Source organism: Pseudophryne corroboree, chromosome 2 (genome assembly GCF_028390025.1).
Source record: "Pseudophryne corroboree isolate aPseCor3 chromosome 2, aPseCor3.hap2, whole genome shotgun sequence".
Taxonomy (NCBI): domain Eukaryota; kingdom Metazoa; phylum Chordata; class Amphibia; order Anura; family Myobatrachidae; genus Pseudophryne; species Pseudophryne corroboree.
Genome location: NC_086445.1, coordinates 75,374,157 through 75,387,194, shown reverse-complemented (window position 1 = coordinate 75,387,194; position 13,038 = coordinate 75,374,157). Strand labels below are relative to the sequence as shown.

The following is a 13,038-nucleotide window of genomic DNA, read 5'->3' as shown; positions in this document are numbered from 1 at the left end:
AGACTGGTCTTGCTGTCTTTCACCCATGTAGACTGGTTTCGCAGTCTTTTACCCATGTAGACTGGTTTTGCAGTCTTTCACCCATGTAGACTGGTCTCGCTGTCTTTCACCCATGTAGACTGGTCTTGCAGTCTATTACCCATGTGGATGAGTCTCTTAGCCTTTTCTCCAGCCCTCCCCACTCCCTCATAAACTGCTCCCCTCACTGATGACACTCTGGAGCACCTTCCTATGGTTACCTGCGATTCTTTTAATGGCAAGACAAAGAAAACAAGACACAAATTCTCCCAGCACTTAGCAAATGTGTCAGCAAAAAACCTACATCCTACATTATAATAAGATGCAGAGGACATCATTATACACATTTGCAAATATGATAAACCACCAGCCACGGCATGGTGTCTCTGCTCAAATTGTCCTACACTATAACAATAGCACCACTTTCTAAATTGAAAGCCAACTCAGATGGAGGCATCAGAAGATCCTCCAATATGGCAGGACATGGATCAGCTTCCCTCTAGCTGCTGATCTCATACATGCCTCCTGTGTTTTCCCTTTGTCTAGATTAATCTCTCCCTTACATGCACCTATGAGGGGCCAATAAATTAATTATAAGCCACTTCCAGTCCAAAGATGGAGGATGAAAACTTTCCTTCCTGATACTTCTGCTTTGTTTGGAATGCAGTGACTGCAGGAGCAAGCGCTGGGGTTTGGTGTCACATTCTACCTTAGACATAATGTAAAAAGAATGTTCATGTTCTGGTGACATATTATGTTACTTGCTAGTAGTAATTCTTCTGGTGGATCATATATAATGGCCTGATAAACCATTTTACTGCATTGCGTTGCAGCTCAGTAACTTGTCGACGTCAGTGGCTGTACTCTAACTTGACTTGCGTATGAAGACAGGTCTTGCATGGACGTAGTGCTAGCTTTGTGTTATTCTGAAAGAACCAACATTCAGTCATACATTTATTTTTTTTGTAGTTGAACATTTAGTGTATAATTGTAAAATCAATGTCCTGTTGGTTTACAGATTAGGTGGTTTTATTAAATGGAGTAGTATAACTAGGTATATTCGGGCGCTGTAGACGTGAGGTGCTTTGCTAAGCAGCCGTCTTAAACACGGGAAGTCACTCCAACAATTTAGAACCAACAGAAAAAAGAAGACTGCGCTAAATGGTAAATTTGTATAGTACAATATGAGAGAGCAAATAAATATCTCTAATAAAACAATTTATTACACAATTAATAACACTTTGTAAAAAACATACATGTCACATTAAATTCAAAATTGCAAATTCATGCAGTGCATTGATAAATTGTTACCATCCATGTGCGTCTGCAGCAAATATCCTATTCCAGCGTAAATCTTTTGCTGCAGACGTATGTATGTTTTTTACAAAGTGTTATTAATTGTGTAATAAATTGTTTTATTAGAGATATTTATTTGCTCTCTCATATTGTACTATACAAATTGACCATTTAGCGCAGTCTTCTTTTTTCTGTTGGTTTTATTAAATGGACCTTCTATGTATTTTGTGTGCAAAATTCAAACTACAGCACTTCAAGCAACTCAATGTTATAATACCTGTTTTTTACTATCTTGAGAAATAAATAAAGCAGTATGCGTTCCATGAAATATAGCCTGCCGAGATGTATTTAAAAAGCGTTTTCCATTCTTCAAGCAAGCAATGGCACCGTTCTGCAAATGCCCTTGAAATACATCCATTATTGAACCTAATCTTGAAAACAGGCAAAAGAGCTTTTAATGTGTACAGTAGAAACGTTCACGTATAATACTTCTCCATACAAAATACTTATAATAATCTTGAAAACCGTATTTCCAGCAAAATGATACAACTTGAATAGCCCACACTTCAAATAGCTGTAACACAAAGTATGTTTCTCATTGCAGGTTTGTACGTCATGTTATTTCCAGAGTATATACTTTTACATTTCAATGATTCTGAGCTGGCAGAGGGAGTATGAAATCCCCTCCGGTGCTGGCAGATTGCTAGCTCTTGGTTTAATTAAAGAAGCTTCATACTACATTAGGACTTGCGCTGCTACTACCATATATTACAATGACGTCTTTGAATAATCATCTCATAGCAATACACATGAAGAACTTTGAATTCATGCTGAATTTGAATAATTATGGCATCCATACTCCTCTATTACAGCAAGGATGATACCGTTGTCAGTATACCTTTTATAATTGTAATTAATTAAAGGGATTGTCCAGCAAAATTAGGAAGTACACAGCATAAAGTTATTCTCTGCAGCCACTTTAAAAGCACACTTAAAATTGTGGATGTCGCAGGGATCACTGATATCAGCTTTCATCTATAGACGGAACTCACTGGCAGTGTTATATGCGACAGTAACATTTATGTGTGGAGAACAAAAGTTCTGCAAACTTGTTGGGTATACAAGTATCTTAGGCAGGTGGCACAAGGGCATTTTGTGCCAGTGTGTATACTCGCGTATGGTCCTCTGGGGTAGATATATGAAGCAGGGAAAAGAGTGAAGTGAGCCAGTGGAGAAGTTGCCCATGGCAACCAATCAGCTGCTACGTATAACTTTTATAGAATGCACTTGATAAATGTTACTTCAAAGCTGATTTGTTGCCATAGGCAACTTCTCCACTGGCTCACTTCTCCACTACCAGTGCGCTACCCAGCATTCTGGAGCCCTGTATTTAAACGTGCTCAGAGGGTAACTGATCACAGGTCAGATGGGATGGGGTGGGGGGGGGCAGCAGTAGACAGCAGGTCATTGAAGAAGTTTAATAATGAATAATGGTAGGTGGTTAATGCAGTTGATTGGGGTTAATGATGATGCCTGTATGTGAGCAAGCAGGGTTTTCTGAGTCCTGTTCTGCGCCAGAATAACTCTGCTCTCCAGGAACCTGTGTATCCAGCACAGGGGAATCAGAAGAGAAGGGTCCTATCCCAGAAAGATGAAGTAGTGAGGCTTGTAAGAGATACTGGGTGGCATGTGTATTGCATAAAGTCATCTACATTTGGAGACGGAAATTTACCGAGCTCAGCATGTACTGTGTATATCTTTCCACCTGTTACAGTAATGTTAGCCACCCTTTTTCTTTCCAGGTTATATCAGCTGGTAAAAGTTCTCTACTCCTTTGGGATATTTGTGACCTACGCCATTCAGTACTATGTCCCAGCTGAAATCATCATGCCACTGGTTACATCAAAAGTGTCTAAACAATGGAAGCTTCCTTGTGAGCTTGCTGTGAGGTCGTTACTAGTCTGCGTAACCTGTAAGTAAATCCCTCTGCTGTCTGCATTGCAGCATCGTGTGAGAGTGGCACTCTACAGTATAAACATATGTGTCCTTGGGTTGTCCGCCTGGTGTAATGGCGGCCACAGTATATGCCACAATGCAACTTTTTCTACATTGTATATTTGCCGTGCTTCTGTGTTTTTATTTACTGGGCTTGTATTTGTCTTACCATGCACAGGTATTTTCTGCTAGTTGGGATATGACCTAGCCACGCCGTGCTCTCTGTAGACAGTAGTTTTGTACGGTATCGGTGACAACCCTGCCTAGTGGCTGGAAAGCAGAGAGAGTGTAATAGAGAGCAGTAGGCCTTCCGGCCCTGTAGGTACAGTACTGGTTATCATTTCAGTTCCTGAGTCTAGTGACACTGCTGTTCATAAACAGTACTAATAATTGCTGAATTATTGCTGAAGACAGTGGGTGGTCCCTAGATGATAACTGCGCACTGTTTAAAGGGAAAACAGAAGAGTTATCCATAAGAGGGACACATGGTGCGTAATACACACAGCGGAGAACAAACCGCATGAATGAAAACTTTATTATTGCTCATTTATGAAAAAATGGAAGTATTCAAAAATATATATAATGTTGTAGTGTAAAGGATATTCAAATAATCAGGGAGTAAAATTGCTAATCCACTGTGAATTACAGTAGTGTCTGCTTTACGTTCTGAGCTGTGTACAGATGTGTCCTCCTATATTATTGCTGCAATCACGCCAAACGGCCCGTCTCGGCTCACAAGGTCCCGTGAGACTTGACCAGCTTTGGGCGCTGAAAAAAGGCTTTGCTGTCTAATTTGATATGTGGCGCTTGTACATTTGTGTGCGACTGAGTCTGACTCTGTATACAAATTGCTATTACGCAGCGGCTGCTTCTTTTTTCCATGCCAAGTTCTGTTGTGCTTCGTATACAGACTCAGTGGCACACAGATATACAAGCATCATATATCAAATCACCACAGTCTCCTGGTGTGTCCTAGCTGCATCGCATTGTAACTAGGACGCATTTTAGCCCAAAAAAGACGTCTGACACGAGCAGAGTTGCACGGGACCTGGAAACTCATTCGTACCCGGCATCTCACCACAGGTTCTATCTCACTCTGTGGGTGTCGTGGACACCCACGAGTGGGACTAGCCCCTGTGCGCTGGGATTCCGGTTGTTGGCTGTCGGGATTCCGGCGTCAGTATCCCGACCGCGGGCAAATTGGTTTCATTCTGCCAGGGCTATCCTGTTAGCCACGATAAGCTGGTACGAACCGCTTCTTATCAGTGATTTAGTTTCACCTGCCTCATGCGCACAGGTTTCACTGAACCTGTGTGTTTTCGTTCTAAAAAGTATTTTTGTACTGGAGATCTAATTGGATACCCCATAAAAAAATATCTGTGAAACATCTGGAAAAATCATGAAAAACTCCTGTTTTTCGTATCCGATATTACATCACAGGTAATTGGATTCTGCCCAATTTCATGTATCCTGCCTCAGAAAGAAGAAATGAAATTATTGGCACCTACAAATGATTCAGTGCAGGCGTTGTTTTAACATATAATTTAGCCATCTAGATTAAATATTCTCCTACATATATATCGGGCTTGCTGGGTAAATGAAGTTATTCCTTGCATGGATAAGCTTAATAGAGATTGGCAAAATAAACACGCTTTTTCATAAATACTGGAGATTAAAACAAAGTTAGTTTTTTTATTAAATACTTGCAAATGAAATAGGTAAGTAGTAAAGAAGCTTCTATCTACCATGGGACAGAATATGAATATATAGTGTGATAAGTTATTTTTTTCACAATTTAAAATCCCTTTATGATGATTTCAAAAACGATAATATAGTATTATTATTATTATTCTTTATTTATATGGCGCCACAGGGGATCCGCAATGCCCATTACATAGTACATAATCAAATGAGCAATCAAGAAAACCGCACTTACAGTAGAAGACAGGTATAGAAAAGCCGTGGTCATTTGCCATCAAGGGGAGTATGGAGAATAAGAAAAGGAAAGGCACATGAGGAAAGAACTCCTGTATAAATATTATAAGTATAATGGATGAGCAGTACCAATAAAAAGATGCATTTTTCTCATACTTATTGGAGTACTTTTGTTAATACATGATAAAGCAGAATGAAAAATTAACTTTATATATCTAGCATACAGTAATCGAAAAAGCGAGTTTATTTTTCTAGTCCCTGTTGAGATTACCCAAGTAATTACTTATTTGCTCAGAAAGCCTGATACATATGTATGAGATTATTTAAGTATTTAGATGGGTAAATAATATGGCATGGCAACCGCTGCCTGTAATCATGTCAATAATTATATTATTTGTGCTTTTTTTCTTCCTAATGAAAAATCTAGGACTGTACAGGAAGGGCTGAGATACCATATACATCACCCTGTAATAAGAAAGTATGACTGCCCCACGTAACGTAAAATGTAAGTTATTTACATGGGAATGTGAAGTACAGGTGTGTCCTCATACATCTAGCCTTAATACGCCGCATAGTGTGAGATGCCGGGCGTGAGTGAGTTGCAAGATTCCGTGCACCTCTGCTAATGTTGGACGTCTTTTTTTTCCGTGTGCGGAAAATGTTTCTGAGTTGCAACGCAGTGCGACTGGGACGCACCAGGAGACTGTGCTGATTAATTTGATATGTGCCATTTGTACAGCTGCATTTACTTACACCCGGCCGCAACATCATCGCAGGCAGTTGGATTGAGCCCAGTTTTTCTGGTACCGCACGCATTCACTCATATGTCACATACAGATGAAGCCACTCTCATCTAGGGTTCTCTGCTGTGCCTAGGTGCACCAAAGTTTTTTAACATAAACCTTTCGTCTATTGTTCTCAGCTGCAATACAATACAGAGAGAACAATACAGCAGGTGATTAAGTCATTACAGGAAGGGATTAAGTCTGACTGCCCTGGCTCAATTAATCATATTAAAGGCCAATGGGGGTAATTCTGAGTTGATCACAGCAGGAATTTTGTTAGCAGTTGGGCAAAACCATGTGCACTGCAGGGGAGGCAGATATAACATGTGCAGAGAGAGTTAGATTTGGGTGGGGTGTGTTCAATCTGTAATCTAAATTGCAGTGTAAAAATAAAGCAGCCAGTATTTACCCTGCACAGAAAAAAAATAACCCACCCAAATCTAACTCTCTGCACATGTTATATCTGCTTCCCCTGCAGTGCACATGGTTTTGCCCAACTGCTAAAAAAAATTCTGCTGCGATCAACTTGGAATTGCCCCCAATATGAGGAGGGCTCCATCTGTACGCTGAGGTTCCTGGCTATTGTAGCAGCACTCATTATAAAACCTTATATATAAAATATATAAGCACGAGTTCTGGCAGCTCCTCGAGGTGTGGGAGAACATTCAAGGTGCAGCAAACTCCAGGCCGCATCCCTTAGTCACGCTATCAGCCGGTATATGTCCAGCCGCAGCTGCCGTGATATAACATTACCTTTGATATACATTCCGCAGGATTTGAAGTATCATTCTAAATAGATAAAAGCAAATAATAATGATGCAAGAATTTTTATTCATTTACCAAATAGACTTTTCCTAATTTCCATCCTATTGTGTTCCGGAGGAATGATAAAACCGGCTTTACACTGTATCGTATGATTCAAAGGCAGGGTTTTTTTGTTTGTTTTTTAAACAAAGCTTTTTAACTTCAAAATATGGATTAAATTATTTGCAGCGGGGGGACATGAAAAGGAAATTCTACTTTCTACTACTTCTAAAATCAGTTTTATGGAATGACCCCATTCTGTCTCATTCATCTGATAGGCAGCTTAATAAAATATATTGTGTGAACTAATTTCAAAACGTGGATATCCTTTCTCACGTGCAGAAATAAGCTACAGGCACAAGACAGTCTGGCTTCCAAGTTTTGCATAACCAATATAAATAAATTTCGCTTTCATTACTGACTGCAGGGCCATCGAGAGAAATGACGGGCCCAGGTCTTGGTTATTTTTGCCAAACTGGGGAGATGTGCGAGGTGCAGGCTCTGGCAAGCAATCACTTAAAAAGCAACACCAACCTTTTTTAGTTGTTGTTCTTATTATAAGCATGTTGTGTGATGCCACACCACTGACGTATTTATAATGGGTGCAGTGTCTGCGGTGCACACGGGGCCTGCGGGAGTCCAGGGGGGCCCACACCGCACACCATGCACCCATTAATAGAAATACTTACCCTCCGGAGTCCCACGGTGCAGCAGCAGCGCTACTGAAATCACTGGGAAAATGGTGCAGCGCCATTTTCCCGTTTTTTCACGCAAGCGCAGTAGGTAAATCACTGGGAAAATGGCCGCCGCGCCATTTTCCCGGAGGTCTGTGCATGCGCTGTAGATTCTGGGGGACCCTAGTGCCCAGAGTCTACACAGCGCTGCCGGCCAGAGAGGAGGGGCCCAGCCGGAGCCTGCACATGGGCCTCCTCCTCTCTAGAAATGCCCCTGTGCCACACTTAAGGTTTAGAACCGACACTTATATATTTAATGAATAATCATGAGATTTGCAGCAAATTGCATCATCAAGACCTATTCATTTCACTATGGAAGTGCACAAGAACTATGGGGAGCACTTTAACGTAGGGGTCCAGTTCTGAATTCAGGACATTCCAATAGAGTGGGCATCTGTTGAACAATTATTGTCCAATCACAGATGTCCCTTGTGGTTCTCTAGGTGTGTACTTTCTTTCCCCTTAGTACATATTTTATGAAGGGTTATTCTTTGACTGCAGTACCAGAAGGTCCGTTTATATAAAATGTTGGCTGCATATCATCACAATCAGTCCCTCCGTTTGTATGCAGCACTGAAATGTTGCTTGCGGATGTCGAAGGCACAGCAGACTTAGGGGTCTATTTACTAAGCCTTGGATGGAGATAAAGTGGCGGGAGATAAAGTACCAGCCAATCAGCTACTAACTGGCATTTTTTTTCAAACACAGCCTCTTACATGGTAGCTAGGAGCTGATTGGCTGGGACTTTATCTCCGTCCACTTTATCTCTGTCCAGGGCTTAGTAAATTGACCCCTTAGTTTGGTACATAATTATCCTATTACAAGGTACTGCAGAGGCACATTGTTTTATTACAGCAAGCGGCTGCAGGCTCAGTGATTTTACAAGATATTACAAGTAGACGCCTCCTGCTGCAGTAGTGATCCGCCCCAGGCATCGGACCACTGGCTCACAAGGCGCAAGCCGCCCGTCGCAGAGGCCAGGAAATCTCCATATAACCACGGTGATCCCTGGCCTCTTCCCTCCCCCTAAACGGCTGTGACACGCCTCCGTTTTCACAAACGGAGCCATCGCCAACCCCTCCCCACCCACAACAGCATCAGACTCAGTCACTCAGGGTTGGCTCTCCCGTCACTGAATGGTTGTTTTCTGTCTGTCTGTGGCGGAATTCATGAAACTGAAGCGACTGAAAGGAACAAAAATTGATTATTAGTAAGGGGGATAGCCTAAGTAGCAGCGATGTTTAATGATGGTAGCCTGATCAGTTGTCTGCTACCCACCCCAAATGTAGTAGTTTGCTAAGACATTTGAACAGTGCCCTCCCTTGGCATTCTGGGAAAGATGGCGTTGATCCATAACCATTATATCTATCCGTACTTATTAACAAAGTTACACAGATAATGTGTGGTGGAGTATCTCCTCCAGCTTGTATTCCGTTACTGTACATCATTGTTAATTCCCTCTTCTGGTATTATTTTGGGATGGAGCACATTCAGGTTAAGCAGGGGGTGACTTGTAGAGGAAGAGAGGCTTTTTGAGTATCCACGGTAACATATTATTGTCTTTTAGAAACACAATAATATTATCACAGTAAATCCAGTGGTGCTATATTCCTTAATAATGTGCTATATGTAAATAAAGCAATGTCCAGCTATATATAAATCAGAATATCCATTCGATAAAAATCAAGCATTAATATATTTATCGGAATATACAACACCTTGGATATTTCGTATTGTCCTGGAGGGATTGTGTCACGATCCAGGTAATTCCTTATCAGTATTTACCTTCCAGATGTCTCCTGAGACTGTCCCAGTGTTCCAAGCCTGGATTCCATCTGCACTGTCTGTGTGCAGGACGCTGCATCTCATTGTCTCTAATCTCCTTACTGTGATTCTGGCAGCATCAGGGTTAAGTTTCACATGCAAGTTACAAACAATCTTTCCCTCCAAAAGCTAACATGGGCGCAGCCATGTTTTCCTAATCACGTGATACCTTTCAGCCTATCAGCTGCACTCTGCTCTCTGCCTGATTACCCAGCAGCTGCACTCTGGTCTCTGGTTAATCAGCCAGCCAATCCCTGTTTCCCAGCTGGTATAAATATCTTGTTTCTGGGGTGGAAAGTGGTCAGTGCTTCAATTGTCTACAGTGATTCCAGTGTGCAGTTCTTCCATGGACTTTCTCTGCTGTACAGCCTGACTCTGCAGTGTCTACATTGCTCCCTGTGACTGGCAGTTACCTGAGACCGGCTTCCAGCTTCTAGCTTCCAGCGGTTCTCTGCCCTGCCAGTAACCATCGGTGCTCCGCCATCGATCCCGAGTCTCCATCGGTGTTCCGCCATCGATCCCAAGTCTCCATCGGTGCTCCGCCATCGATCCCAAGTCTCCATCGGTGTTCCGCCATCGATCCCCAGTAACCATCGGTGTTCCGCCATCGATCCCCAGTAACCATCGGTGTTCCGCCATCGATGCCCAGTAACCATCGGTGCTCCGCCATCGATCCCAAGTCTCCATCGGTGCTCCGCCATCGATCCCAAGTCTCCATCGGTGCTCCGCCATCGACCCCAAGTCACCATCGGTGTTCCGTCATCGATCCCAAGTATTTCTCTGAACTGTGATTCCTGTTACCTGTACCAAGTCATCCGTATTCCTCTGAACTGTGTTTAATAAACCTTTGAACTTTCCTTCGTTGTCTTGGTCACGCCTTCGGGCATTTGTTCTAAAGGTTCCCTGCTTGTCTAAGAACCCTGTACTGTCTCCCAGGTATACATATACCTCAGCCCCTACAACTGAGGCTTCCCCCTGGTCAGCACCAGCCCTCAGTTGTGACAGTAAGCACTGACCCAATGGATCCGTCCGGAGACCAGGTCCAAGCGACCAGGCTGATGCAAGAACTTGCAGCCTGCCTTGAACGTCAGGAGGCTGCACAGGGCCATGTGATTCATTGTCTCCAGGACCTTTCCACCCGGCTGGATGGAATCCAAGTAACCCTCTGTGGTTTAGGGGCGTCCAGTGTGCCGACTACAGTACCTTTGGTGGTATCCCCACCCACCATTCCCGTTTCTGCTCCTTGTCTCCATTCACCGACACCTGCTAAGTTTGATGGTTCCCCAAAAGCCTGTCGGGGTTTACTAAATCAGTGTGAGATATATTTCGAGTTACAGCCTGGCAGTTTCCCAACTGACCGCACCAAGGTTGCTTACATCATCTCCCTCCTCAGTGGCTCCGCCCTCGATTGGGCATCACCTCTATGGGAGAAGTCTGATGTCCTGCTCTCTTCATACACAGATTTCGTGGCAACCTTCAGGCGCATGTTTGATGAACCAGGTCGTGTGACCTCTGCCTCCTCTGATATCCTCCGGCTACGTCAGGGGACACAAACAGTCGGTAAATATCTGGTACAGTACCAGATCCTAGTGTCCGAACTTTCCTCAGCCCTAGAAGGGGCGTCTGTGTCTACAGCCCAAGAAGGGGCGTCTGTGTCTACAGCCCAAGAAGGGGCGTCTGTGTCTACAGCCCAGGTTGGGGCGTTCGTTTCTGCAACCCCAGGAGGGGTATCCAATGTTCAAGCTCTAGTAGGGGCATATGAGTCTTCTCAAAAAGGAGTTTCTGATCTGTCAGCCCCAGGAGGGGTGCTGGAGAAAACAACCCTGAGAGAGGTGTCTGATTCGTCAACCCCAGTAGGGGTCACCAAAGTTTCAGCCCCAAGGGAAGTATCCAGAGCCAAGTTCCCAGATGGAAATTTTTGTGCTACAGATGCAGTTGTGAACTCCTGTTTGCCGTCTTCAGAGAGCACCACCCTGTTGGCATCCAGCATGGACCATGTCCAGGATGGTCTAACTGAACACTCGGATACCACTCATTCCGGTTCTAACCGGATTCTGACTCCTTCAGTTCCAGCTGATTCGAATGTGAATCCAAAGACTCCTCCGGTCCCAGCCGGTTCAAGCTTTTCCGGACCCAATGCGGTCCCATCCGTCTGTCCGGATCATCCTCTTTCGGTTCCAGCCGACTCCAGTACCTTCGGATCTAATGCTGTCCTATCCGTCGGCCCAAAGTCTCCGCCGGTCTCAGCCGGTTCAAGTTTGTCTGGACTCAATCTGGTCTCGTCCATAGGTCCAGTACAGTCTCCTCTGGTTCCAGCCAGTTCAAGTTCATCAGGATTCAATCTAGATTCTTCCATTTGTTCAGGTAAAGAATTTATAAGAAGTGTCCTGGGGCCACTCCTAAAGGAGGGGGTGCTGTCACGATCCAGGTAATTCCTTATCAGTATTTACCTTCCAGATGTCTCCTGAGACTGTCCCAGTGTTCCAAGCCTGGATTCCATCTGCACTGTCTGTGTGCAGGACGCTGCATCTCATTGTCTCTAATCTCCTTACTGTGATTCTGGCAGCATCAGGGTTAAGTTTCACATGCAAGTTACAAACAATCTTTCCCTCCAAAAGCTAACATGGGCGCAGCCATGTTTTCCTAATCACGTGATACCTTTCAGCCTATCAGCTGCACTCTGCTCTCTGCCTGATTACCCAGCAGCTGCACTCTGGTCTCTGGTTAATCAGCCAGCCAATCCCTGTTTCCCAGCTGGTATAAATATCTTGTTTCTGGGGTGGAAAGTGGTCAGTGCTTCAATTGTCTACAGTGATTCCAGTGTGCAGTTCTTCCATGGACTTTCTCTGCTGTACAGCCTGACTCTGCAGTGTCTACATTGCTCCCTGTGACTGGCAGTTACCTGAGACCGGCTTCCAGCTTCTAGCTTCCAGCGGTTCTCTGCCCTGCCAGTAACCATCGGTGCTCCGCCATCGATCCCGAGTCTCCATCGGTGTTCCGCCATCGATCCCAAGTCTCCATCGGTGCTCCGCCATCGATCCCAAGTCTCCATCGGTGTTCCGCCATCGATCCCCAGTAACCATCGGTGTTCCGCCATCGATGCCCAGTAACCATCGGTGTTCCGCCATCGATGCCCAGTAACCATCGGTGCTCCGCCATCGATCCCAAGTCTCCATCGGTGCTCCGCCATCGATCCCAAGTCTCCATCGGTGCTCCGCCATCGATCCCAAGTCTCCATCGGTGCTCCGCCATCGACCCCAAGTCACCATCGGTGTTCCGTCATCGATCCCAAGTATTTCTCTGAACTGTGATTCCTGTTACCTGTACCAAGTCATCCGTATTCCTCTGAACTGTGTTTAATAAACCTTTGAACTTTCCTTCGTTGTCTTGGTCACGCCTTCGGGCATTTGTTCTAAAGGTTCCCTGCTTGTCTAAGAACCCTGTACTGTCTCCCAGGTATACATATACCTCAGCCCCTACAACTGAGGCTTCCCCCTGGTCAGCACCAGCCCTCAGTTGTGACAGATTGGTTCTCCTATTTGTAGACAAATGAATATTTGTAATCCAAAAAACACGTTTTGCAGATATACAGTATCTGCTTCCTCAGGCAGTAGTTTGATATTCTGTTAGGAGGTACTGATGGGTTC

The 13,038-nt window shown here is 44.2% G+C and overlaps 1 protein-coding gene across 4 annotated transcripts in view; it reads left to right on the top strand.

Annotated features, from left to right (window-relative positions):
* Positions 1 to 13,038, top strand: part of SLC36A4 (solute carrier family 36 member 4) — a 588,683-nt gene that overhangs the window by 322,365 nt on the left and 253,280 nt on the right. For all 4 annotated transcript variants that reach the window (XR_010201554.1, XM_063951426.1, XM_063951427.1 and 1 more), the window contains exon 10: positions 3,117 to 3,286. Coding sequence is in view for 3 of the 4 variants with exons in the window: in XM_063951426.1 (XP_063807496.1) it covers positions 3,117 to 3,286 (170 nt within the window). In the remaining variant the exon portion in view is untranslated. The remainder of the gene's footprint in view (positions 1 to 3,116; positions 3,287 to 13,038) is intronic.